Source organism: the organism of the source record quoted next, unplaced genomic scaffold (assembly GCF_019419815.1).
Source record: "Pyrus x bretschneideri cultivar Hongxiangsu unplaced genomic scaffold, Pyrus_bretschneideri_v1 Contig42, whole genome shotgun sequence".
NCBI lineage: Eukaryota > Viridiplantae > Streptophyta > Magnoliopsida > Rosales > Rosaceae > Pyrus > Pyrus x bretschneideri.
In genome coordinates, this window is record NW_025999746.1 from 4,087,166 (window position 1) to 4,114,409 (window position 27,244).

Sequence of the window (27,244 nt, forward strand, 5' to 3'; positions counted from 1 at the left end):
CAATCTAAAATATTTAGACTAGTGGATACCACAAAATCTTATTTTAAACTTGATGGGGAAGTATAACATTAACTTTAAGTGTTGGTTTAATCTACCGTTTTGATGCGATACGCATTCTACGAAACTTTTTTCAACGATCCAACCGTCAAACTTGTTTGTACATACTCCAAGATCGCATACGTAAAAAAATCTTAAAAAACAAACATTCAGAGATTAGGTAACGGAACAAAAGTTTTTATAAACAAAAAATCACAATTTAACGGTTATTTTAGCTCCAATTTTGATGATTTTTTGCAGCTACACTCCTCGATCCTATAAGAATGCAATGAATGAATTCGATCTTCAATTTAAAATATTTACACTAATGGATAAATCTTATTGTATACTTAATGGAAGTATAACATTAACTCTTAAGTGTTTGTTAAATCTATCAATTTGATAGGATATGCATTCTATGAAACTAGTTTCAACAATCCAACCATCAAATATGTTTGTATATACTCCGAGATAGCATTAGTAAAAAATCGCAAAAAAAAAAAAAAAAAACATTCAGAGATTATTCTAGCGGCCATCCAAAATTTTACTTTGTTCGTGTCGGTTATATCCAACCGAGCCATGAGTGAAAAAAAAATATTAAAACCATGTGTTTATTTATTTATTTTAATCAATATAACATTTTAAAATAATAAAATCAGACATGATAGAGTACCCAGATGTTCATGTGTGTTTATGTGCTAGACAATGTGCTTTGTGACGCATTGAAAAAAATTGTTTGAATTTCTTTGTATCTTGTTGCTTGCCTGTGAGGGAATTTCTTTGTATCTTGTTGCTTGCCTGTAAGTGCCAGACATAGTGCTTCAGATTGTAGTTTGTTGTTATTATTCTCTCAGAAAATTTATGGTTGGTGGGAATTGGGTTCATTAGACTTTAGGGTCATGAGTGAAAAAAATAATTTTAAATATGTGTTTATTTATTTATTTTTAATCAATATAACATTTTAAAATAATAAAATTTTCATTTCTGTCGTTTATAACCACCAAAATACTAAAATAATAACCAAAAGTAAAATAATAAAATAGTAAATTTCTATCGGTTATAATCGCCACCATTAAACCAGAATCCGCCACTAAATATCTACCAGGACTTTATGTTGGATATAATCAACAGGATTTTTCTAATATCCGTCACCATCATCCGTCATCTAAAGCTAATATTGTAGTAGTGGATCCTAAGTTTCTTTTTAATATTTTAGTAAAAAATGCAAATGTAATCGTTTTCTGCCGATCTTATTAGCTCATGAGTTTGGACTTCTTAAAGTTTATTGGGTGCCAAGCTACATGCACCGACTTTGTCTTTATTTGCAGGACTAGAGTATGAGAACGGTGACAATATACAAGGAGGACTACCGCACTTCACGCGTAATAGACTCAGTTACAGCCAATCAAGATGCTATTTACACCCATCAATATACATGCACCCACCACAACCAACGCAGCAACAACCAGTCAGAGTTGCAAAAAATTATCCAAAGGGCTGGACGAAGGGACATCTGCAGGTTCTTTTAGGAGGAGGAAGAAGAAGAAGAAGAAGGGAAAAAATAAATAAAGCAAGGAAAATGTGCTCAAAATATTATGGTTTCCAGTTGTCTCTTTATTATTGGCTTCTGGTTAGGTCTAGCTAGTCAACATGTTGCATTTAATAGAAGATCTCAGTCGTTTACCTAAGCAAGGACCGGCCAAACTAGCCATTTAAAGAGGTGGACAGCCAAGATCTAATCAGTTTCAGACCGACCAAATTTTGAGGATATATTTTTCTTGCATGGAGGAATTGATGGGATGGAAGTCTAGGGTTCGAATAAATGATGAGGCTGAGAGTTCAAATTTTGTCAGAGAATCCAGGCAAATTACCAACTTAAGTGAAGTTAGATCTTCTTACATATAATACTAGAGCAAATTAAAGAAAATGAAGTTATGAAAATAGTAAAGTATTATAGAATATCTTCGACTGGAAATAAAGTATTATCAAATTCGTCATTTACGAGAAAAAGAATAATCTTAAACTTGAGTATTAAGTGGTCTAATACATGATTTTATATTGTTAAATTAGTGATACTCACCTAGGTCTTCATTTTGAAGACGGTTGTAGTCCTTGTTAATAAGAATTATTAGATTAATCTACCGATAGATTAACTTATAAGCTTAAACTATCTCTCTTATACCTAATCAAAATCCGCATTATCTTTCCCCACCTAACAACAAAAATTCTCTATAATTCCTACTTTACCCATGTGCAACTTTTCTTTTCAATTTGAAAAACCTAAAAATTAGAATCGACGCCACCACCAAACCTCCCTCGTACGGCGCCACCACCTCACCCTTCTCATTCTCTTAGGTCGTCTAACGCATTGGAACACACAACCCATTCGGTTATCTTTGATTCTCCAACAAATTGTTCACGTCATCCGCCAATAATAACAATTTGGATGAAAAATAAAAAAAAACTTAACGTTGGGGTTGAGATTGGCCAATTTTAAATAGTTTAGAAAGTGAATTGGTTAAAAAAGGATAGTGCTATTAACACATCCATTTTTACCTTCCACACTTCCTTATTAATTTTGATTATTGATCTTCTTCAATTTATTTATTCTGACGATTAAAAATTGAAAATAGTGTATGAGAAGTAAAAATTAGTATGTGAATAGCACTACGTGTTAAAAAATAGTTAAACAAGTAGATGGACACTAACATAATAGTTTAGGGTAGTAAAGAGCAATTCACCTTTTGGAGAAATGTTAATTGTGCATTTCATTCGTTGGTGAGGACAAGTGACCACTGTCATAGGTACAAAAATGGAGAGAAAAATAGGGCATTATTAGAAACGTCTGAATGAATGATGCTTTCATGGTAGTGCATGCAGATGCACGGCACAGAGAGCTCCTGGCTGAAAGATACCTTACAATTCACGAATCCAATTCAATAATGATGATGCTGCTGCCGTTTTTATTTTTTATTTTTCTATAATGTTAGAATAAAAATTGATGTAGAATTCTGAATTGACAAAGAGTATGAAAAGTCTCATTTTTGAGCGCATTTCTCTTTTCTTTTTTGTCGAAACGATGATGCTTTTTTCACTTTTCATGCAGTGAGAGAAATGAACGCAAACACATACATGCATACAGTACAGAGTTTCCCCTTAAGATGGTACTTCCAAAGTTGAAATAAAAGAGCAAGGCAAAAGAAGCAAAGAACCCTAAGACTTACGTGACATGTACACGTACCTACGCGTGGACTCTGGTTCATGCACTTCGCTTGTCATCGCCAGAAGGCAATCTGAAACCTTTTTTTTGTCCTTTTGACAATATATAACTTAAAGGCGTCATGAATTGTTGAGAAATTAACAAAATTTAAAGGGGTAAAAGGTTCAAATTTCAACTAATTCATATCATGTCATCAACAAAAATTCATATCAATTTTTTTTGTCAATCTTTAACAAAATTCATATCAATCATTAACAAAATTTCATATTGAGTTATCAATTAAATAAAATTAGGAATTTAAATAACTAAAATTTGAAAAACTAGGGATTTACCTTACAAATTGACTGTGGCTGGTGGTGACTGACGACGACTTGGAGCCGTGGAGGGCGACGATGCGCGGTGGTCAATTGGCTGGCAGCGGAGGCGGTTGCCTGCCGCCGCCTACTTCCAAAAGGGGACGCACACGCAGCCTTCTTTTTGTTCGCGGTGAGATCTTGGTATCATGGGGGATAAGTGGTCCCCCGTTTTATTATATATATAAATTTAATCGAAAAAACGACGCCGTTCTTTTAAAAAAAAAATATATATATTATGTTCTAAATAACGTGGTCTAGGTTTAAAAAAAAAATAAAAACTAATGAAAATGATTTGAAAATTTTGAGTTTTAACTATAAAGACAAAATAAAGGGTAAAATGATTGATACCAGGATTGACTTTTTAATCTAAAAATGTGATTTTTCGTTAAAGTGAACAATAACAAAAGTTTTACGTTAAAGTTCCCTTAAACTTGCAATCAAGGGCAACTTGATCTTAAATATATCAACATTCAACAGTTGATACATTTGCAATGCAAAAATGCCGGTCTAGCGATAATGCGAAAATGTTGATCGACGGGCAACGCAAAAATAGGGTAACTTGCACGGCTGACTCTGTAGCGAAAGTCTCTATTATTTGTGTTGATGGACCAGCACTGGGGGAACCTAATGCTGTATCGTCTACGGCCTAAACAATGGGGGACCTTCAGGACATGCCCTAAGAATAGGGTACCCATAGCGTAGTCGGTGGACCTAATTTGTTCCTATTAAGGAAACTCGTCTAAATTAATCCCTAATTAGTAATACGCATCCATATCTTTAATTTTTAACACATCCATATGTTTAATTCCGGATGACTGACATGTCAATGATACAAAAAAGTACTAGAAACTCTCTTAAAAGTAGGACTCTCCATGTATTTTTTGTCACCTCATGTTTTCTACACAATATTTTATAATGTTGGGATGAGAATTGACGTTAAACTGTGAGGTGTTAGAAAGTCCATGAAAAGTCCCTTACCATTTCTCACCCCGTGACATGAGTTCAGCCATATATGATCATGATTCACTTTTATTTATTTTTATAAAACCTCGATGGTACAAGGTAATTTTATTGATATGAAAAAAAAAAATTACACTTAGACAAAATTTATCTTAATTCAACTTATTAATAATCTTTCGCAAAACTCTTATGCAAATACAAATGCGTTCGAACCATTAGATTGATAGATCACCTTAATTTCTCTATTAAGGTAGAGACCAATATTGCATGGTTTAAATAGTATTCCAACACAATGCGAATTCTATTGTACGCAAATCCTTGTTTTTTTTAAGTGATTGATTCACTTCAAATGCCATAGGACTGGAACCCCATATCTGAAAAAAGAAGTTATGTAAAATTACAAGAGGATAAGAGGCTGGAGGTATATATTTTGGAGATGGATTGTCTGCCTTCTCATTTCCATACTCTTTCCATGCCCTTCTATGATGTGTGATCACGGTTAAGTCACGTCAACATTTTATATTCCTATTACTTTTTGTTTTATTATTTCTATAAATTGTTTTATTATTTCTATAAAAAATTAATATAAAATATTGATGTAACTTAATTATAACCACACAAACAAAAAAACATAGAAAAAGTATGAAAATAAAAGGGCAAAGAATCCACCTCTATATATTTTTGGTGCAACAAGAGAAAACGTTGGATCATAGTTAAATTCAAGACATAGGCAGTACGTACTTCACCAAACTGAAAAAAAAATCATCATAGCTAACTCTTTATCTCAAATAATGTCAGAAAAATCAGAAGAAAATTAGGGGTAAATGCTCAATGTTTCCTCTCTTTCTTATTTACTTCTCTTACTATGTTTCCTCTCTTTCTTATTTACTTCTCTTACTATGTTTCCTCTCTTTCTTATTTACTTCTCTTACTTTCTACTGAGTATTGATAGTGATATTTTCTCATTGATGGTACCCGTCGATCTGTTGCTTTTAGTCTCAGTCTGCGTAGTGCAATTGTTTCTGTTCATGTACATGGACATTTTACTTCATTTTTAACCAAATGGTTAATACTGAAAGGATATGACGGTAAAAGAGTCTCAAATTAATGAAAGGAAAAACTTAGTAAAAACTTATAGAGAATCCCACATCCTCACAAGTACAAAAGATGCCCCAGCTAGTGAACATTGAAAAAAGTAGATTAACGATGTTTTAGTCCTTTGCTAATTAAAATGGTCACCTCATTAGTTTTGCAGAAGCTTAGCCATGTTGTTATGTATAACTCTTGACCAATTTTACCATATTGAAGTGCTTCTAGTACGTTTGACGTTAAACATTAAAAGTGTTTATAGATTGTAAAAGCACGTTTAAGCTTTTATTTTTGTAAGAAGCACGTATTACTTTTTTATACACCTTTTAGAGTAAAAAATGCTTTTAATTAAATACATTTTCAGAAAGTATTTGAATTTTGATACAATTTACATGGTCACTATAAAACATATTTTACTGTGAAAGACTTATAGTTGAAATGATTAAAAGTTGCATGTGATTCTTCTATTTCACAATATTACTTGTATCAAAAGAAAAAAAACATATTTAGTTTTATTACAGTCAAAATTAAGTAATATATATACCCATAGTTGATAGTATAAGCTATTTATTTTTCTCTGTTTTTTTTTTTTGTTTTTTTCTTTTATACACAACCATACCTATATGTATATTTATGTAGAGAGAGAAAATAAGATAGAAAGGGATTGATGAGATAAGACTGGTCAAATGTACAAAAAAAATTTGCATGGGAATGAGTTACCAAAAGATTTTATACATCTTTTGGATGTCTCCCTTCTCTCCACTTCCCGGCCCCTCCTTACCTTTATATAAGCCACTTCCCACTCGGTTTCTCGCAGACAACCCACTTTTCTTGACTTGCTCCTTCTCTCTCTCTCTCTCTCTCTCTCTCTCTCTCTCTCTCTCTCTCTCTCTCTCATCTCCCTCTTCTATCACTTTCTTTCATAGAACTCTCTCAACCATTTTTCCAATTTTTCAAAAGCTCTCTCTCTCTCCAGATATATATATATTGTTATACAATGGCAGCCTTTTCATACAATGGCAGCCTTGACTCAATTTTCTTGCCCAACGCTCCGGCTACCAATGACATCATCATTTACAGTAACTTCTTTTCCCCATCTGAGCCTTTAACCCGGGAAATTCAAGCTGATAATAATTCAAGAGCTGTTGAAAGCAGCTGCACTATGGATCACAGCTCCACTCATAAGGCTGCTTTTAGTGACAATGAGAATGAGCCTTCTGTGACCAAAAACAAGAGCACAGAGTCCTCAACTGTTGTGGATGTGGATAGGCTTGAAATTGGTGAGCAGGTCACTCAGAAAGTAACTCCTATGGACAAGAAGAGAAAATCCAGAATTGGGTCATCCTTCAAATCTGCTCAATCCAAGGTATTTATATAATATATATATATAGTGAATACATGGTCTCTAAGATGGTCTTATATCTGTCGCGTACAACAAAACAGGGTACCTGCTATAAAACTGGTCTTGTATGTGTAAATTTTCCTTTTTCCATGTGAGTTGTACGGAATTTCAGATATTAATTGATGGAAATTTGGGGGTTTTAATGGTGATGTACTCCACTAGGGTACTCAAGAGCATAAGGGAAAGATGCAAAAGAAGATTGGTGGCGGTACCAAGAAAGCTGAGGAAAAGAAGATTAAATCAGATAAAAAAGACCAGGTGAAAGTAAGAGAAGAACCTCCAACTGGCTACATTCATGTTAGAGCAAGGAGGGGTGAGGCTACAGATAGTCACAGCCTTGCAGAAAGGGTACACAAAATATGAAATTTCATTAAACATACCCAACAGTTTATTTCCCAAAATTGTTGTTGTGCCCACCATTTTATTATATCTCATAATTGTGTATTCCTTTTTTCTCTGGTTTTTTAGGTAAGAAGAGAGAAAATTAGTGAGAGGATGAAGATGCTGCAAAAACTTGTCCCTGGCTGTGACAAGGTGGAACCAGCTTCTCTCTCTCTTGCTTATTTGTCATTACCTTATTTGTATATATTATGTAATTTTTCTGACTAGATTCATGTGATTGATCTTTTTATTATAAATAAATTAGGTAACTGGAAGGGCAGTCATGCTGGATGAAATTATCAATTATGTTCAGTCCCTACAAAATCAAGTGGAGGTACAGTTTTACTGTGATATCCGTGCACATACATGTTAATTTCTTATCTTAATTGAATATGTGATTTAACCAATTGTTTCTAATTATTTTTTTCTTTTTCGATCAGTTCCTCTCACTGAAACTTGCTTCTTCGAATCCAATGTTCTTTGACTTTGGAATGGACATGGGTGCTTTAGTGGTTAAACCAGAGGTACATAGTTAAAAAGTATCAGTTATGTTCAATCCCACTTCACAGCGTTTTCAAACACAGGAATGAAAATCTTCCGTTCGTATCTAATCGGAATAGAGACACGAGAGTTTCATTCTCAAAAAACCTAATTCATGAACCAAAAATTACTAATGTAATTACAATTCGGTTTTTATTTTTTGCCATGCAGAGATTGTGTAGCATGGTATCACCATATCCATCTGCGCAACAATGCAACCTAATACAGTCCACACCTTTTGCTGATACATCCACCAACATCACTGCCACCACTGCCGCTGCCACTGCCGCCATCACCACAAATAACAACTATCATTTTCTGGACAATTCAGCTTCACATCTACTTCAAAGGCCAAATACCTTCTCTCAGGTATATATTTCTGACTTAATTTGTTGACCCAATTTCAATTTTTCTTTTGAAAATCACTTAAACAAATGTTAATTAATGAATTATTAATTAATACTATTTTTTTCTAACCTTGAGGTTCATGACAAAACATATATCGTTTTCAGGACAGTGAGAGCTTGTTGTGGGATGTGGAAGATCAAAGACAAAACTTTCATAATCCATGTGGTTTCAGCAACAGCAACTTGTGTTCTTTCAATTAATTATAATGCAAAAAAGCTGCCCCACAAGCATAACAGCATATGGTTGGCCCTCATTTCCTTTCTCGTACTTAAAAACAAGTACATAATTATACACAAATTGATAAGATTATTACTAGTTAAATCAATGTAATACCACGTACTTGTGTTTATTATAGCCTTTAATCATTGTACGAAACTTTTACTATACTCCAATGTATAAGATCTTGATCAATGAATTATTCAGTGCATTAGATCTTTGTCAATGAATTCTTGATGAATGACCAATTGCCAAAAATCATTTCGTATAGAATCCACCGAAACATATTAAAAAAACCATAATTTTGTTATTGTCCACCTTGTTGACTTATATAACTTACAAAGCTCTCTTCTTTTTTTAATTGGTCTTTCCAGTTTGTGAACAGACTACAAGAAAGCAGCAAAAAACCGAGAAAAAGAAAACCAGACGTGGAAAATTAATCAAAAACTTAAGGTTCTCTTTTTTACAGTTCCATTGGAGTGGGAGCTTTGAACATGAATAAAGGTCAGCAAGCAATACCAGTGGATGCAGAAGAACACAAAAGGACAACAGATAGCAACCGACCAATGAAAGACCAAATCTTTTTCTAGATCCCTTGCCTTATATTATCCAATGCACAAATTCCAAGGCCCCATAGCCATATGGTGGTGGTGAAAAATTGGAATTTTAATATGTAAAAGAAGAATATTATATTGACCATTAAATGTATTTGACCAATTCCTGTGGTTTCAGTTATTCTAGTTATTTCAGTTATTTTTTTAACCGTGTTTTTTTGTGGTGCGTGAATTGAGAAAGTAAAACCCTAAAAGTAGGGTTGTTTGATTCTGTTGCTGTAGGCTTGCAGTTGACATGACTGGTTATGCAGTAGTTGTTTGTGGAATCTTTTTGGTATTGTTCTGGCGTTATTGTGAGACTGATCGGTTTCTCTGATGACCTGAGGTTAATTCCCCCAAATTATCTACCCGACGGTTCTAGGCAGAACCATCCGTTGAGCTTAATTAGACCAGCAGCTAAACAGTGCGTATAAGTGACCTACATCTCACTTTACCCAAAAGGAAAAAAAAAAAGGCTAACTAATTTCCATGTTGAGGCATGCGAGGTAGCTTGAACTTGTCATTGTAAGTTTTTTTTATATGACCAATACGATAAAATTAAGAAAATCAAATTTAGGATGTCGAATGCACGAAGTGAACATCTTAACCAACTGAGTTTTTTAACCAAATGTTTTTCATGTAAAGAAAAATTCATAAATCCGCACACTGTATGGAAGTGATTGTAAGAATTCGAGTGACCGTTCATAAAATTTTGCAGAGGACCACATTCATTGATTTCTTTGAATTGATAAAGTCACATGACAGTCATATGCTGGGCTGCAATTAAATGCTTTTTCTAGACAGACCAATCAAGAAGTAATTGTTCTGGTAGTAATTGACTGAATCTAAGAAATAAACAAACCCGGGAAACATGGCAGACTATTGTAACAATGTTTCACCAAAGGAACGACAATTATGATTTGGAGGAAAATAAATAAACATATAAAAGTTTCAGGGGATCTCAAGCACATTAAAAAAGATTTACTTAATTTAGAGTCATATGATACACTGTTGTATGTGATGCACCAATTTTATACACACGCAAACTCAGTCATCCATTAAAATAAAACATCTCATATATTGATGCATTATAGAATTTCGCTTAAATTAAAAAAAAAAAAAAGAGGAGTAAGTAAAATATTAATGCAGAGAATATCTGAATATTGGCCTCCCACTAGTAAAAAAAACCCTTGTGTGACCAAATTTTGCGTGACGAAACACACATCGTTGTGCAAAGTGACTTTGCGCGATGAAACTCTAAACTTCGTCACGCAAAATCTTGCACGACAAAAAACACATCGTCACACAAAGTGACTTTGCGCAACGAAATTCTAAGCTTCGCTGCGCAAAGTCTTGCTCGACGAAAAATATATCGTCGTGCAAAGTCTTTAAAAAAATAAAAAAATGATTTTTTTTAAATCTTTGTGCGACGTAATTCAAATATTTCATCGCCTAAACCAATTTATTTTCTTTTTTTTATTTTGTATGCATAACACTTAAGAAATTGAATGGTATATATATTTATTAAGTAGCTTTAAATTTATTATTGTAGTTCAAATCGAGCTTTTGTTAGAAAAATATATTATCATAGTTCGGATCAAATTTTTGTTAGAAAGATATATTTTAAATTGACCATCGAATTAGTTCATTGTATTCATATAGCGTCAAGGAGTGTAGCTGTAAAAAAAAATCATCAAAATTGGAGTTGAAATAACCGTTAAATCGTGATTTTTCGTTTATAACCGTAAAAAAATTTTGTCTCGTTGCTTGATCTCTGAATGTTTGTTTTTTGTGATTTTTGGTGCATATGATCTCGAAGTATATACAAACAAGTTTGACAATTGGATCGTTGAAACTAGTTTCGTAGAATGCGTATCCCATCAAAACAATAGATTCACTAACACTTAGAGTTTATTTATATTTTCATTAAGTATAACATAAGATTTTGTGGTTTCCACTAGTGTAAATATTTTAAATTGAAGATCGAATTTAGTTATTGTATTCATATAGTGTCAAGGAGTGTAGCTGTAAAAAAATCATCAAAATCGGAGTTAAAATAACCGTTAAATTGTGATTTTTCGTTTATAACCGTCAAAAAGTTTTGTCCCATTACTTGATGTCTAAATGTTTATTTTTTGGTATTTTTGGTGTATATAATCTCAAAATATATACAAACAAGTTTGACGGTTGGATCGTTCAAACTAGTTTCGTAGAATGCATATCCTATCAAAACAATAGATTCACTAACATTTAAAGAGTTTATTTATATTTTCATTAAGTATAACATAAGATTTTGTGGTATCCACTAGTGTAAATATTTTAAATTGAAGATCGAATTCAATCATTATATTCATATAGGGTCAAGGAGTGTAGCTGTAAAAAATCATCAAAATCATAGTTAAAATAACCTTTAAATTGTGATTTTTGTTTATAACCGTCGAAAAGTTTTGTCCTGTTACTTGATCCTTAAATGTTTGTTTTTTGCGATTTTTGGCGTATGGGGTCTCAAAATACATACAAACAAGTTTGACGGTTGGATCGTTGAATGGTATGTGTGTGTGTGTATTAAGTAGCTTTAAATTTATTTATTTTGTACGTATAACACTTAAAAAATTGAATTGTATATATATTTATTAAGTAGCTTTAAATTTATTATTGTAGTGCGAATTGGGTTTTTGTTAGAAAAATATATTATTGTGGGTTTTAAAAAAAATTGAATTTGAAGGGAGTAAAGTCACATTTTCAGTAAATTTTATTATTTATAAAAATTATTTTTATAAATTTTGCGTGACGAACCAATAATTCGTTGCACAAAATCCTTAAATTTGGATGGGAGTCAAAAATGGGACGTGGGATTTTTTTTTTAAGACTTTGCGTGACCAATTTTTCGTCACGCAAAACTTTTCGTGACCAAACTCTAAAAATTTGGGCGGCCACCAAAAATGGGACACGAGAATTTTTTTTAAATTTTATTCAAGTGGTCAACAAAACTTTGTGTGACCAACACTTCGTCATGCAAAACTCTAAAAATTTGGGCGGGCACCAAAAATGGGCCATCGAAATTTTTTTTTAGTGGTCGCGCAAAACTTTGCGTGACCAATTTTTCGTCGCTCAAAACTTTGCGCGACCAATACTTCGTCGCTCAAAACTTTGCGCGACCAACACTTCGTCATGCAAAAATCTAAAATTTTGGGCAGGCAAAAAAATGCGACGTGGGAATTTAAAAAAAAAAAAATTTTAAGACTTTGCGCGACCAATATTTCGTCGCTCAAACTCATATCCTTTGTTGCGCAAAGTGATACCATTTTTAAAACCAAAATAACTCCTTCACAATTTTCTCAATGTCTTTCTGTACTCTTACCTCTCCTCTCTCTTTGCCTCTCCTCAAATCCGGCCCTCTCTCTCACACTCACTCCTCTCACTTAATCTCTCTTCTCTCTCTTCACTATCTCACACTCTCACTCACTCTCTCATCTCTCTCCCACTATCTCCTCTAATTCTCACACTCACTCCTCCCTCTCATTCTCACTCGCTCTCAATCTTGCCAAAAGATATATTCTCCCCAAATTTTAATTTTTTTTCATTAGAATATGTTTTTGGAGTTAGTTTTGAGTTTGGTGCAGGGTTTGGGGTCGAGTATAGGATGAGGAGTGGAGTTTGGGGTCGAGTATAGGATGAGGAGTGGAGTTTGGGGTCGGATTTGGGGTATACCAATTTTAGGGGAGATTATGCCAATTTTATGTTATTATTTTGTTATCTGACCATATATATATATATTTTTTTTTTGTAGGGAATCGTCTAGACTTTGACGGCTAAAGTTGAGGATTATGACGCTCTCGAAACATATCCCCCGCCACTACCACCACAATAGACTTGTATTAGGATTTTATTATTGTACTTTGTTAATTTATGTGTACCTTTTGAATATATTATATATATTGGATAATTTGATCACTATTTTTCATATGTCAATTTAAATCAAAGTAATTAAAAAAATAAAATCATACAATTAAATTAAATTTTAAAAGTAAAAATTCGAAAAATCTTGCGCTACCAAATATTTCGTTGCATAAACAATTAATATAATTAAATTAATATAAGAGAAATAATAAAACAAAAAAGTCAAAAACCTTGCGCGACAAAATATTTCGTTACGAAAAATATTAAATTAATTTATTTTAATTTTAAAAATTTTAAATTTAAAATATTTCGTCGCGCAAAGCTTTGCGCAACATTATCTTTGCGCGACGAAGATTAATTTTCGTCACACAAACCCTATCATCACGAGCTTTGCGAGACGAACCATGCCCGACGAAATTGTATTTTACGCAACAAACTTATTTCATCGCGCAAAGTATTTTTGTAGTAGTGTCCTATACTATTTTGTAGTTGATATGGTTAATTAAGCTATTTAGTTTTACGGTCTAATGATATTCCTCTTCACTTGTAAGTGAAATGTCTTGGGTTCGATTGTCGTCAATGGCGAATTTGAACCACATTATTGCTAGCCCATTGTGAGACTAACACCCCCCTCCCCATTGTTTGTTAAAAAAAAAAAACGGTTACAGTAAAAACAAAAATAACTAAAATTAATTATTTACTAAATATGGCCCTGTAAATAGAACATATCCATAAACATAACTAACGACACATATATTAGTTTTGGAAATTCTCTTTTCCTTGGGATTGGTCGACATGCTTAAGCTGGTTCATGGAGGAAGACAATGCATGTGGTTTTTGTGTTCGACATACTTTTTACGTTGACCCACATGTTGTTGTCATTGACAATCAGTCGGACACATCCACTCTACTTGCATGGTTTCACCCTAAGAATTGCATATACTTCTAAAGCACATCATGCTTCAAACGCGGTTAGCTAGTTAAGAACATTCACCTCATGCAATTGATGTTTCAAGTTCGGTGTTCTCCCAATATCATTGGTATCAGAAAAAACACGTATTGTTTTATGTATTCGACAGGTTCCAAAGAGAATAAAGTAAACCATGTTTGGCAATTATGTTGTTCAATAGTTGTCCAGGCTTCCAGTCCCATCTCTTGAAGTTGTGGAGCGCGGTGAGCCCAAGAAACAACCGATGGATGACTCCAACTTTGATTATTGCTTTTAATTTCATTCCTTTTTTCTTTTCTTTTTTTATCTTTCACAGGTGTTCATGAATCGAAAAGCATGCTATATATACATAGATATTTTCTTTATTATTTGATGCGATAACCGATATATACAACAAATGTTAACATACAACGAGATAAAGACGTGATATCTACACACTTGGTATAAAAATGTAAATCCATAACATTTTTTTTCATCCATAGATACACATATTGAGAAGGTCATACTCAAAAATAATATATCATGGCTATATATTGATTATTTCAGCAGGTTACCCTTATATCAAATCATGACCAATCAAAGGAGAATGCTGGCCTACAAAATTTAATTTTGTTTGGTATGCAAACCATTGCACATTTGCCATTTGGCTCAGCTGAAACAAGATGGCTGTTCCAAAAGTAAGCTCGGAAAAGATTAACACTACCACACCACATGATAAATCTCAAATCAAACTCTGGATAATTGATCCGAGTCTTAGTATCCTTAAGAACTAAGATATCAATGGAACCCTTTCATATTTCATTCATCTGAATCATCTCTACAAAAGAAGTATATGCGTGTTTCCCCCCTTGGGCCGTAATAAAACAAGGAAGACTTTGAATGTAGTTTCTAGCTACCAATGTTCTATGACTCAAACATTATTGGTTATATTTTTTTATCGAAGTCTCTGACATTACTATATATTAATTCCATGTCGATTATTATATTTTTTTTATCTTAAAAATTGAAATTTGTAGTTGTTTGTATTAATGAGATTTTAAATAAAACCCATAATTTGTGAAATTGAAAATATTAAAAGATAAATTATACCCCCAACCTAGAGAAGAAAATTCATAATCAATAGAAAATCATGTTTTGCCATAAAAAGTATGTACATATATACACACACAAAACATGTTGTATACATATATAAATACATAAACATGGGTAAATTCATCAAAATGAACCAAAAATTATTGTACTATCAAATTTTTGTTAGATTCTTCAAACCCCCAATATGGGTATATTTTTCAAAAAACAAAAAAAAAACAAAAAAAACAAAACAAAACAAAAAAGGAGATAGATGTTAGGCTTAATAACAGTAATAAATTTATTCGAATTAACTTGACATGAATTCATTCTCAAATCAACAAAAATGAATGTAACCATAAAAGTTTAAAAAATGAATTTGAAAATGTGAATGAATTTTACATAATAAAAAATGGGTACATTTTACATTTAAAAAATTAGTACATTTTATACATAAAATCTATAAGAATGGGTAATTTTAAAGATTAAAAATTTACGAATGAGTAGATCTAAGATTAAAAATTGAAACCTTTTTATATAAATTATAGTACAAACTTATTTTAATTTTTTTTTTGTATTTTGGAAATGTTTAAATTAAAAATTAATTAGGAGAATAATTACCATTTCCTTTTAAACATTGTTAGTATCAATTTGTGTGTCTTGTATAGTTGCTAATTAGCAGCTGGAATCTTATCTAACTGTCGGTTATAATGAAAACCGAATCAAGTTTAAGAATGTTAATTAATCTTATCTAAGTTCTGTCTTCCATATTCCATAATATTCCACTAAGTTCAGGAGAATTCAACTAGTTTGAGTAAATGGGTAGTCTACGCAATTAATCATCATTATCTCCTTCTATTGGAACAATGAGAGCATCTCCAAGCTCTCCAGCTAGCAAAGCCACACGTATAAAAGCAATCTATATCAACTTTTCCATGACAAGTCAGGTGTCTAAACTTAAAAGATAATTGTCATTTATTATACCAGCTTACTTTAGAAGAAGATAAAATGAAGATATATAATTAGGTCCACAGCTGACTTGCTATAGGTCGACACTTTCTAAATCTGTTATGTCCCATGAAAAAGGGCACTTGGCAAACTTAGCTCCGTATATATGTGGGAATAAACTTTTATGTAACTAAAGACATTGCGTAGTGTATCTTTTAAATATGTGGTAAATATTTATCAAACAAATAAAGTCAAATAGTAAAAAAAAAATATTTTAATATAGGAGATACCCCACCAACATTGATGACAGGTTAGTTCATCTCCAAACGAATGATTCAGAGCGTCAGAGGGCCAAAAATAGACCGAAAACTGTCTCCAACCGAGGGTTAGGCCAAAAGGCTCGTGGGGCCCATGAGATCTGAAAGGGCTAAAGGGCTGGCTGGAATTTTTTTTTAAAAATGTCGGTTTTGCTGTCGGTTATAACCGACAGAAATAAAAGAAATAGTGTCGGTTATAACCGACACAAATAGCATGGAAAATTTTGAATATAACGACTAGCTGACGTCAGCTAGGCGTTACTTTTTTTTTTTTTTTTTTTTTTTTTTTACAGTTTTATTTATTTATTTTTATTTATAAATTTTTCCTATAACTTCTATTTTACAAAATTTGTTTCATATATTTTTTTTTTAATTCTATTTTTTCCCTATAACTTCTAGTTTACAAATTTTGTTTCCTATTTTTTTTTTAAATTCCATTTTTTCCTATAACTTCTATTTCACAAAATTTGTTTCATATTTTTTTTAAATTTTTTTCCTATAACTTTTTTTTTAATTCTAGTTTTTTTCCTATAACTTCTATTTTATAAAATTTGTTTCATTTTTTTTTAATTCTATTTTTTCCTATAACTTCCTAAGCCATTATACAACATTAAATTAAATTAAGTAACATGAAACAACATTAAACAATATGAAACAACATTAAATAAAATTAACCAACATAAAAATTATACAACATAAAAAAAAACATTTAACAGCATGAAACTTAAACAACATTTTTAAAAATATTTAACAATATAAAACTTAAACGCCTACTCCATGCTTCTTTTGGCCCAAAGATGTGCAACAAGATCCTGTTGTAGGTAGTTGTTTGTGGTATGAGAACGTATCATTCTATAGTGCCTCATATACTCATTTATAGAGAAACTACCAGTTCTTGGATTGAAAGGCAAATTAGGCCCATCATATATTTTTGCACGAGCATTTCTTGACCTATTTGGATCTTCTTGGTCATCATCAAACTCTACATCAATATACCCATCTCGCTTATCCTCCACTATCATATTGTGTAATATGATGCAAGACATCATGATGGAGTTCAAATTTTCTCGACTCCACCCTCTTGCCGGTTCACTGATGATCTTCCACCGTGCTTGTAGAATACCGAAAGCTCTCTCAACATCTTTCTGGTATGCCTCTTGGTGTAAGGTAAACAACTTTTCTACGTCATTCCTAGGGTTTGGAATTGCTTGGACAAGTGTCGTCCACTTTGGGTAGACGCCATCTGCCAAGTAATGCCCCATATTGTATTGATGGTCGTTGATGTAGTAGTCAAGTTAAGGTGCTTTACCTTCCGTCAAGCGATTAAAGAAAGGTGCACACCCAAGAACTATAATGTCATTTTGGGATCCAGGGACTCCAAAGAAAGCATGCCAAATCCATGTGTCATATGAGGCAACTGCTTCTAACACAACAGTTGGCTTTCTCGACCTTCTGCTAAAGCCTCATTGCCATCCAGTGGGACAATTCTTCCAATCCCAATGTATGCAGTCTAATGACCATATCATGCCTGGAAACCCACAGTCTTTAGCTTTGCGAATGAGCCGATTCAAACCTTCTTGATTTGGCTCGCGAAGGTACTCGTCTTTGTAAACCTGAACAATTGTGTCACATAATTGTTCAAGAGTATCAAGGCATGTAGACTCAGACATACCATGAGTTTCATCCATCGAATCAGATGGGGAGCAATAGGCCATCATTCGAAGTGCAATAGTAACCTTTTAATGAGGTGAGAAACCAGGACGGCCTGCTTTGTCCTGCTTTTGTCGAAAGTATGGATTGACCTGTTGGACATCACGAAGTAAACGCTCGAAACCATGACGCCTCATCCGGAAGCGACTTCTGAAATCCTTTTCTATGTACACTGACTTGGGGTTGAAGTAGTTGTTCATCAGATTGACATGCATCATCGCTCTGTTTCGTGGTTTGTAAGAGCGACTAGCAACAGAGCCACACCATTGAGGTTGTTCCTTAGTTGGCTGACACACCATGACCACAGCCATGGCTGCTGCTTTGTTTTGTTTGTTGTGCCTTACTTGAACTTCTTCATCAGACTCCTAATCTTCTCGTCTCATTTGCGCCCATTTTTCTTCCAATTTGGAATTTGATGAGGGCCCCCAGTTGGAATCCGAAAAGGATCCAAAGTTGGAATTCATTGCAAACTTGAATTGAAAGAGATTGAATTGAAATAGATTGAATTCAAAGTTGTGTGAATTATAGCCCAATATCCACTCTATTTATAGAAAAAAAAAATTCAAATCCAACGGCTAGCTGACATCACTTAGCCATTGGGTTTGAATTTAAGTTGTAGTTTTTAAATAATAAATTATGTTTGGCCCTTTGGCCCTCGGTTGGAGATGGAGGCAAATATGGCTATGTACTGTTCATTAAAATATTAATATCCTGGAGGGCCAATGGGCTAAAATGAGCCTTCTGGCCAGTCCTCGGTTGGAGATGGCCTTAATGTCTTTTGTTATGTCCCCAGACTAAACGGTACACCAAAACAGAGTTGGTAACTCCAAAAAATAACACATTCATAGGAGTTCAATACAAATTAGGGTTACAAACCTTTACTCGCTTTCCACTAAATATCAATCTTTTGGGATATGAAATTCAATTTGAAACTCGTATTTAATAAAAATAGATGACGACATCTAATGTTAGTTATAATATCTGTATCAATAATTGTTTGCTAATCAAGCTTTATAAAAAAAAATGTAATTGGTTGTATGAGGCCGTGGAGTTGGATGCTAGACCAACAAATGCACACCCTATATACCCCAGAAAACTAATAAAACACCATCACCGCGGATCACCATCGTCACCATTTGATATGTGATGTGGATGCACATATACGTAACACATCCCATGCAAACACACACACGCAAATAGGATTGACAAGGCCAAACAAGAAGGATATATAATTTGTGTACCAATCAAGAGCTTAATTAATAATTAACATAATTCGCGTGTTCATATTGACTAGCAGTGCAATCATAGATATATGATTACTTGGACTCTCACTTTCACGACCTCTAAATTCTAGAGTGATCTATATTAGTCAGGTGTAGACCATCATGCCAGCCCAGTTAGATGTATACACATCAATAAGTTTAACTTATGATCTCAGCTAGCTAGTCACTTGAAGTAGAAGTCACTTAATTTGATTTCAATAATTTTCTTCTTTCTCTGGGCAATTATCGACATCAATAATCATGATTAAATTATTTACAAACTAGAAAGCTGCTTCTAGCAATTTATGCCACTTTGAATCGATGGATCGTGTGTGTGTGTGTGTGTGTGTATCTATTTTGGTTCGACAAATGATACAATCAATGACATGCAAACATAACTATCTATATATGTATATACTAAACATATATAATTTCTCATCAAGCCAGATTAATAATGGACATCAATAATAATTAGATTATGCAGGCAAAAATCAAGTTGCCAATTAATGGAGATGATCAAGGCGTGATAATTAGGAGGCAATGAACATCACAAGTTTCTCATTTAAAAGAATTTTTTTTTTTTTTTACAAGTTTCTCATTTTAACATATTTAGTTATGAAATTTGTCAGTTTTAATACTATTAAGGATAATGCTTGCATTCCTTTCTTGAGATGAATTTATCCCCCGATTACGAGTATTTTAAATTTCATAATCAAAAGCGTTCAATTTCTTAATCTTCATTTGAAGATCACCCATACAAAAAATCATTTTAATCAGAGATCATTTAGTCAGTCAAATGTATAGAATAAATTGACGGTGTAGGTATTAAGTAACATATTCATGATAAACTGTCCATTTATTTGATATATTTGGATGATTAAACGATCTCTAATTCGAATGATTTTTTGTAGGAGTGATCTTCAATAAAGATTAGGTATTAAACGATTCCATGGCCAATCGTTAATTTGATTCGATCAAGATATGTTATTTACAAACAGGAGATATGTGCACCCCCGCATAGAATATGCTTTAGTATTATCCTACGATTAATGCGGCAAAACTTAGAACATGGTGTGTGTAGAAATGCAAACACAAATTGACCACTACTTCCGGGAAAGATCGCAAGCAAGACAAGAAACATTGTTGCCGATGTTATCTGGTTTGCTTGTCACAAACAAACCAAAGCTTACAAATAAAGACTAGCTAGCTCGACTAAAACCCTAAAGGCGCATTCACTCAACAATCTTCCTGCAACCACTCTCTGCCTTTCAAAGATAAGGACGTTAAAGACCAAACTAAGCACAACGGTTGGGCGGTGCATGGAGGACCCCAGGGTTCAGGCCAGTGGGGCAGAGAGCTCGACCATGGCCCCCACATATATAGCCCTACGTGAAAGCAAAGCTGCATGCGAAGGACCCCTTGGCCATTGAATGGCATTGTCCCTTTTGTCTATGGATGAAGAGGAAAGAAGGTGACACTGATTTAATAGGGTGGTCTCCATATCTCTCTTTGCATCTAAAGGGCATGGGCAATTTGGGCATTTGCCCGAAAAGTGGACAAGGAATTAGGATTTCGATTATTCCAATTGGTTTTCTATATTTTTTTTTTCCATGCATTCTTGTAAATGCAACAACAAAATTGTTCTATGATATTTTTTCTTTCTTCGTTTTAAAAACGGCCTACCAAATATTATTGATGGTTAATATGTAATTAATGACATAACGAGATCCGTGAACACAAAGCTACATTTTCCCATAAGAATGTAGGCACTAGGCCCCCCTTTGTTTTGTTTCGACATAACAAATTTTGGTTTTCTTTTAGCTAGAAGACTGAAGACGGATAAAATATTTTGGACTTTTGATTATGTGATGTTGGTACCATCTCAAATTCAACAACTCATATTCCAAATTTTTACTTGTTTATGTTTAGCTTGGTATGAACCTCATTCACTTACAAACAAACCACATTAGTTGGTATTGATAGTTGTGATCGTGGTGCCACTTAATAATATAGTCTAATGGTATTCTTATTTACTTGTATGTGAGAGGTCTTAGGTACGAGCTATGAGAATAATGAGTTCAATACTAATTTATTCCTCTCTCATTTTAATATGAATATATTGTTGTATCAAAAAAATGTTGATGTTCATTGTGGTACACAAAATCCTGATGGATTTCTTTTGTATATTTTACTTTGGTACATTAAAAGCTCGAAGCCTTATTTGTTTTTCCTTGTATTACTTTTAAAAACTAATGAGGCTATGTGGTGTGCAGATCGAGCAATGAATTAGCTAACTACATCATTATGGTGAATGCGGGCGTGCCAACTCATGACCGAGCTCGGTCGACGAGTAGAATAGATGTGATGGTGGTGTTGAATGCACTGTTGACTTCTGTACTCAAGCAATCACAGCCGAGGAAGGAACGCGTCACAGTCTTAGGCTTTAGAACCTGAAGACAAGGTTGCTTAAATCATTGCAAAGTTCAGGATCTCCTGCACCAGGTTCAACTGCCTTAACTATATTTGTGAAAATATAGGTGTTCTGAATCGATATCAAGATGTATGTGCACATGCACTCAAAAGAGATGAGTGTCTTTGAATGTTGTTCGGCCATTTGAATGCCGAACTTTGAAGTGCACTTGAGAATAATCAATCATGGAACACTTCACTCGGCTGGTAACCTAATGAAGTGACCTCGTTCGGCGAAAAAATCAAGTCTCCTCGTTGGCTGAGACTTGGATAAATAACCAATAAACTTGAAGTAATGTACAAGAGAATTAGGATAATTGGTGTTTTTCTCAGAACATGTGAGAAGTGTCTCGTGAACAGCGTTTGAGTGCTCAATTTTATACGCGGCAATTCCACCAAGATCTCTTCTTTAGTTAGGGGAAGAATCTGTACGAATTGGATTTTTGAGGAACATATCCAGAGAGAATTGTTTGTTGAGTTGAAGGTCATTTTTCTATTATAAAGCACCTTGGATTTATAGGGATGAATTTCGTGATGACCAAGTCTACCGAAGTAGAATCCCAATAGGCCTATGATTCTTTGGCACACATCAAGATATTGTTGACATTTTCTCATCATAACCCTATCTTGCCGAAACCTCATCTCTATCAGACCTCGACCTTTTTTACTTGAACTAGGACTCTGAACTTAGTCCTCTTATGCATTCGATTCACTTTTTATCTGATCATTCGCATGTTTTGATTGTTTGAATCTTACCATAGTATGTTCTGATTCTTACCAATTTGGATTCAATCAAGACTCGACCGAGCCATGCCTAGATCTAATACTTTAAAAGCCCTATCTCAGCTATGACTCGATCATATTATATATTTCTAAGCTAGGGCCATAGAAATCGCCATTGGGCCGAGAATCACAATCTTTTAACTAAATTATCTCTCTTCGTCCCAAACCCAGTATTTCAGGCCCAAACACATTCCACAGAAAGCATTCGAACTTTGAACTAGCATAATTCTAACCTATTATCCTCCCCCTTCAACACTGAAGCTAAAAAATTAATCTAAAACTCGAGCAGCCCATGCATCATAGCTGGAGGGTTTCGAATTGGAAAATATCTGACGGAAGAATCAAATCATCAAAATATTCTCGTAGGCTCAAATCTCCTTACAATTTAGCTTAGTTTGAGGTGTCATGGGCTTTTAGGCCCATACATCAATTAAGTTAAAAGTCGGGCCTGCAAATATGGGCCGCAATGAACTGGGCTACGTACAACTGCAAATACGCGGGTCTTCTTTGTTCTTGTTTCCTGTTAGTCGGAGCGCTGTAAGCACAAGGAGCAAGAAAGCAAAGCGAGTTCTTCTCGAGATCCAGAGCTCGCTCGCTCAGAGTCAGAGGTAGCGTTTCGAAAGCAAATCTTCAAATTATCAGAAACTCAGAGCTGCGCGTCGCCAGAAAGTTTGAATCTTGTGAAGCCGATGAGGCTTTTGCAGTTGGCGTTCGTGGTTTCTGTTCTGTTCGGATTGGTCGCCATTCTCATCTACATCATCGGCGTCTCCGATCTCTGTATGCTTATCTTTCTCCTTCTCTCTCCTGTTTCTCTCTCTACAAGTGTTGAATTTGTGTATGTTTATGTGTGTGGTTTCAATTCTGTGGTGCAGATGAGACGCATCGACTTACGGAAGAAGATGAGGAGGCGCTGCATTCTTTGCGCACCGGTTTCCAGAAGTGTGTGGTGAGCCTTCTGGATTTTTCTATTATATATGTACTGATATCAGTTAACATTCATTTTTCTTTTTCTTTTCTTTTTTTGGATTTTTTAGTGTATATACTGTAAAATTTGCATGCTTTTGCTTGGTAGAACATGGTAATTTATGTTGAATTGAGGTACTCCAAAATGGGTTTTGTTTGTGTTGTCAGAAATGTTGTAAGGTTGGGATGTCATATTAATATGACTGTGATGCAGGCTGCAAATGGATTAGGTTTGAAAGCCGCGCTTGGCAAAGATTACTGTCAAGTCACAATGCAGTTTCCTGCTGACACCATTCCTAAATGGGTGAGTTCTTTTTCCCGGTTGAAATGTTCTGCATTTGCGAATGAGATTTTATCGACAATTGCGTGTATTTTCCATTTGAGTTGGGAATAGGGATAAGATACCATAATCTTTAAAATGAAAAGAAACGGTGGTAAACTCCGTTTTGTATTGATTCATGGTCTCTTCAAGCAATACTCTTTAGAAGTTGGAATGTCTCGGCATCTCTTTGGGAGATGATTTGGTTGTAGACTAATTTGAGTTGCTCCCGTGGGCTTATCTATTGTCTGAATTTTATGTGTAAACAGAAGGATACCAAAACCGGTGAGCTTGAAGGATTATCATATGAGTTTAATCTTTGTGAGGCTGTGGCTACATGGGAACAGGTTAGCGTTCTATCATTTGTAGAGATTTGCAAAAGACTTAAGAACTGAGATCTTTCATTACTATGTCATCAATTGAAACATGCAACTTTGCATGTCGAAATCAATTTCTTCCTTTTTATATCTACCTTTTCAATGTTAGGTTTGATTATGTTTTATGCTTTACAGTTGATTTGTTATTCAGTGATTTGATTGCTCAGGTGCGGAATAGTACCACAATACTGACCAGGGAGTTCATTGATTCTTTACCAAATGGATGGGAGGATTATGCGTGGCGTAGGATTAATAAAGGAGATCGCCTGTTAGTACTGTTCATGATACTAGTTTCACAATGAATAGTTATTGGATGAGCATGTAGTTGATTAACTGTATTTCTGTATTGCAGCAACCGCTGTAAGAATAAAACATTATGCGTGGAAAAACTTTCACTGGTACTCCCTGAAACACCACCATATGTTCCACGGATGTTTCGCCGATGTGCTGTGATTGGAAACTCAGGAGATCTTTTGAAAACAAGGTTTGGGAAGGAGATTGATGGTTATGATGCAGTTATTAGAGAAAATGGTGCACCAATTCAGGTCAAGCAAACTCTAGTTTAGGAGTATGGATAGTGATGTTTACTTGACTTTGAGAAAACTTCTTACCTTGTTCTTCTGCAGAACTACACTGATTATGTGGGGAAGAAATGCACATTTCGGCTTCTTAATAGGGGATCTGCTAAAGCTCTTGATAAAGTCGTGGAGTTAGATGGTATGATAAATGGTCCACATTGTTATAAATAAATATGGCATATTTACTGGAACACTAAGTATAAAATTCTTGCAGAGTCAAGAAAGGAAGTATTGATCATCAAAACAACAATTCACGACGCTATGAACCAGATGATTCGGGTTTGTATATTGCTATTCAATAACATGATGTCTTGACTTAACACTCAAACCAAGTACTTGTTGCTGCATATGTTTTCTTTACCTGCAATGAGTACTGATGTTTTGTTTGTACAAATTTTGATTACCATCTGCAGGAAATTCCAATAAAAAATCATGTATATCTCCTGCTAGGTGCATCCTTTGGTTCTGCCGCAAAAGGAACTGGGCTCAAGGCTCTTGAATTTGGGCTCTCTATATGTGACTCAGTCGATATGTATGGTTTCACTGTAGATCCAGGATATAAAGAATGGTAAAAGGAATTCCCTTCTGCTCCTGCTGCCAACATGCTCTACTTCACAATTTTAAAATGTTTACCTGATAAAGGATCTTGAACATACTTTTTCAGGACTAGATATTTCTCAGAAGCTCGACAAGGCCATACTCCTCTACATGGTAGGGCATACTACCAGATGATGGAGTGTTTGGGTGTAAGTGTTTTATTTTCTCCTTTTGTCATTCCGTAATCTGCATAAGCAAGCAATATTAGTAGAAGTTTCTTGAAAGTGCTATGGGGGAAGAAACCTCCTTTTATGGATCCCAGATGGTAAGAGTTTTAGCCTATTCAAATAAGTTTTAAGTGTACAGAACTGTAGCGTCTCTTGTTTGTCTATTTGAGAAAAGTACTTACCTCTTGTGCTTATTTTCTGAGAGAAACGGTTTATGTGTAGTGGGTAATTTTTCTTATGTTATTAATACGTTTTATTTTTCTCTTGTTAAGCTTATCAAAATTCATTCGCCTCTTCGAGCTGATCCAAACCGTGTTGTCCAATGGGTACCAGAACGAAATATAGTTACTGCTGCTAGAATTGCATCAGAGAAATTGTTGAGGTAACTTAAAAATTTTATTTACTTTTTAATGAACAAAGTCAAATTGATTCTTTAAAATGTGCAACTATTATTGCGACCTTGAGTTCAAGGTTCAACCAAGATTGAGTCATATATCTTTATGAATCTCATAGATCGCTATTACAGTTAGGAACTTCTGATGCAACCCAACAATCCCATCCCAGTCAGAGGATATAAGTCCTATTGCTTGTAGTCAGCTGGCTCATTGCTACTGACTATCAATAAAACTCATGAAATAAGTTAATAAATAGGGTAAGAGAAGAGGTTCGATGACATTGATGCAACTTAAAAAAATGCAAGTTCTCCTCAATATCCGGTTGTTTATATAGGGAACTTGTATTCGTCACCTGGTGCTCTATCTTTCCTGTACATTTCTGATTTTTAGTTCTGCATTGTATTGCAACGGTTTTCTATTGCAAGTATTTGATTATATTGTTCCACTTCAAAGTGTTAATTATGCTTTTGTTTATGACTATAGGAGAGTTGGAGCAGGGTATGTAGATCCACTGCGTACGTGTTCAATTGTAAAGAAGCAAGTCAAACTAAAGCTTACATCATTTCTAAGTCTAAGAAAGGCCGCAATAGACCATCAGAAATATGTGAAAAGTGCAACCATGTACCCTCTGGAGCGTAGTCCTCGGCATGGTATGCTTTGCACTGTGTGAACCATTTAAAGTTGAGGTTCCTCGGCCTTCCTTGCACCGAAGCAACTAAACAAATCTGTCAGCCCAATTTCTTGGGTCCAAGCGTCATAACTTAAGCTAATGTACGTAGAAAAGAGTGGCAGCTCAAAATTGTTCAGGAAGAAGATCAACACCCAGCCTACTCAATGTAGAGTTTTGAAAGAGTTGTAAGCTTCTTGCGGCCCTGCATTTACATGATTTTGATTTTTCCATAGCCAAAAAGGAAAACATTAGGATGAGATATGAAGATTCAGTCCGTAGCATCGGTTCACAGATTGTTTTTCGGAATTAGCAGTGTCGTATGTGAGGGTTTTACAAACGATTCTTTGGACACGAGACAGGTCCGTGATTTATATAAATTGTGTTGTATCTGAAAATTCTTATCCAATAGCTTGTATGAAGGAGGAAAATGGAATTAAAATAGCTTGTGTTATTTGTCACACTTGTGGTGTGTACGCACAGCTCTTTTTCTGACGACATAGTTGAGAGTCCCTGCTGTATATTTGCTTTTAGATGTACTTGCAGTTGACTGGTTGCAAAATTTGAAATTGTT

At 34.3% G+C, this 27,244-nt stretch overlaps 2 protein-coding genes across 3 annotated transcripts; both read left to right on the plus strand.

The window, feature by feature from the left end:
- The first annotated feature begins 6,532 nt into the window (after positions 1-6,532).
- LOC103929974 (transcription factor bHLH137) lies at positions 6,533-9,370 on the plus strand. 2 transcript variants are annotated; one of them, XM_009339249.3, is made up of 8 exons: positions 6,533-7,027; positions 7,226-7,411; positions 7,532-7,597; positions 7,710-7,778; positions 7,885-7,968; positions 8,156-8,353; positions 8,497-8,634; positions 8,983-9,370. In XM_009339249.3, exons 1-7 carry the CDS (start codon positions 6,659-6,661, stop codon positions 8,590-8,592), a joined length of 1,068 nt encoding a protein of 355 aa, XP_009337524.2. In that variant the 5' UTR covers positions 6,533-6,658; the 3' UTR covers positions 8,593-8,634; positions 8,983-9,370. The 2 variants fall into 2 exon arrangements, with proteins under 2 accessions (XP_009337524.2, XP_009337525.2); XM_009339250.3 differs by having other exon boundaries at positions 9,078-9,370.
- Positions 9,371-23,127: 13,757 nt separating this feature from the next.
- Positions 23,128-27,133, plus strand: LOC103929975 (sialyltransferase-like protein 2). Its single transcript, XM_048566755.1, has 12 exons — positions 23,128-23,384; positions 23,480-23,553; positions 23,785-23,874; positions 24,159-24,236; positions 24,434-24,534; positions 24,619-24,811; positions 24,893-24,983; positions 25,059-25,123; positions 25,258-25,412; positions 25,509-25,590; positions 25,881-25,990; positions 26,487-27,133. The coding sequence occupies exons 1-12, from the start codon at positions 23,297-23,299 to the stop codon at positions 26,671-26,673; spliced, it is 1,314 nt and encodes a 437-aa protein (XP_048422712.1). The 5' UTR covers positions 23,128-23,296; the 3' UTR covers positions 26,674-27,133.
- Positions 27,134-27,244: the final 111 nt, after the last annotated feature.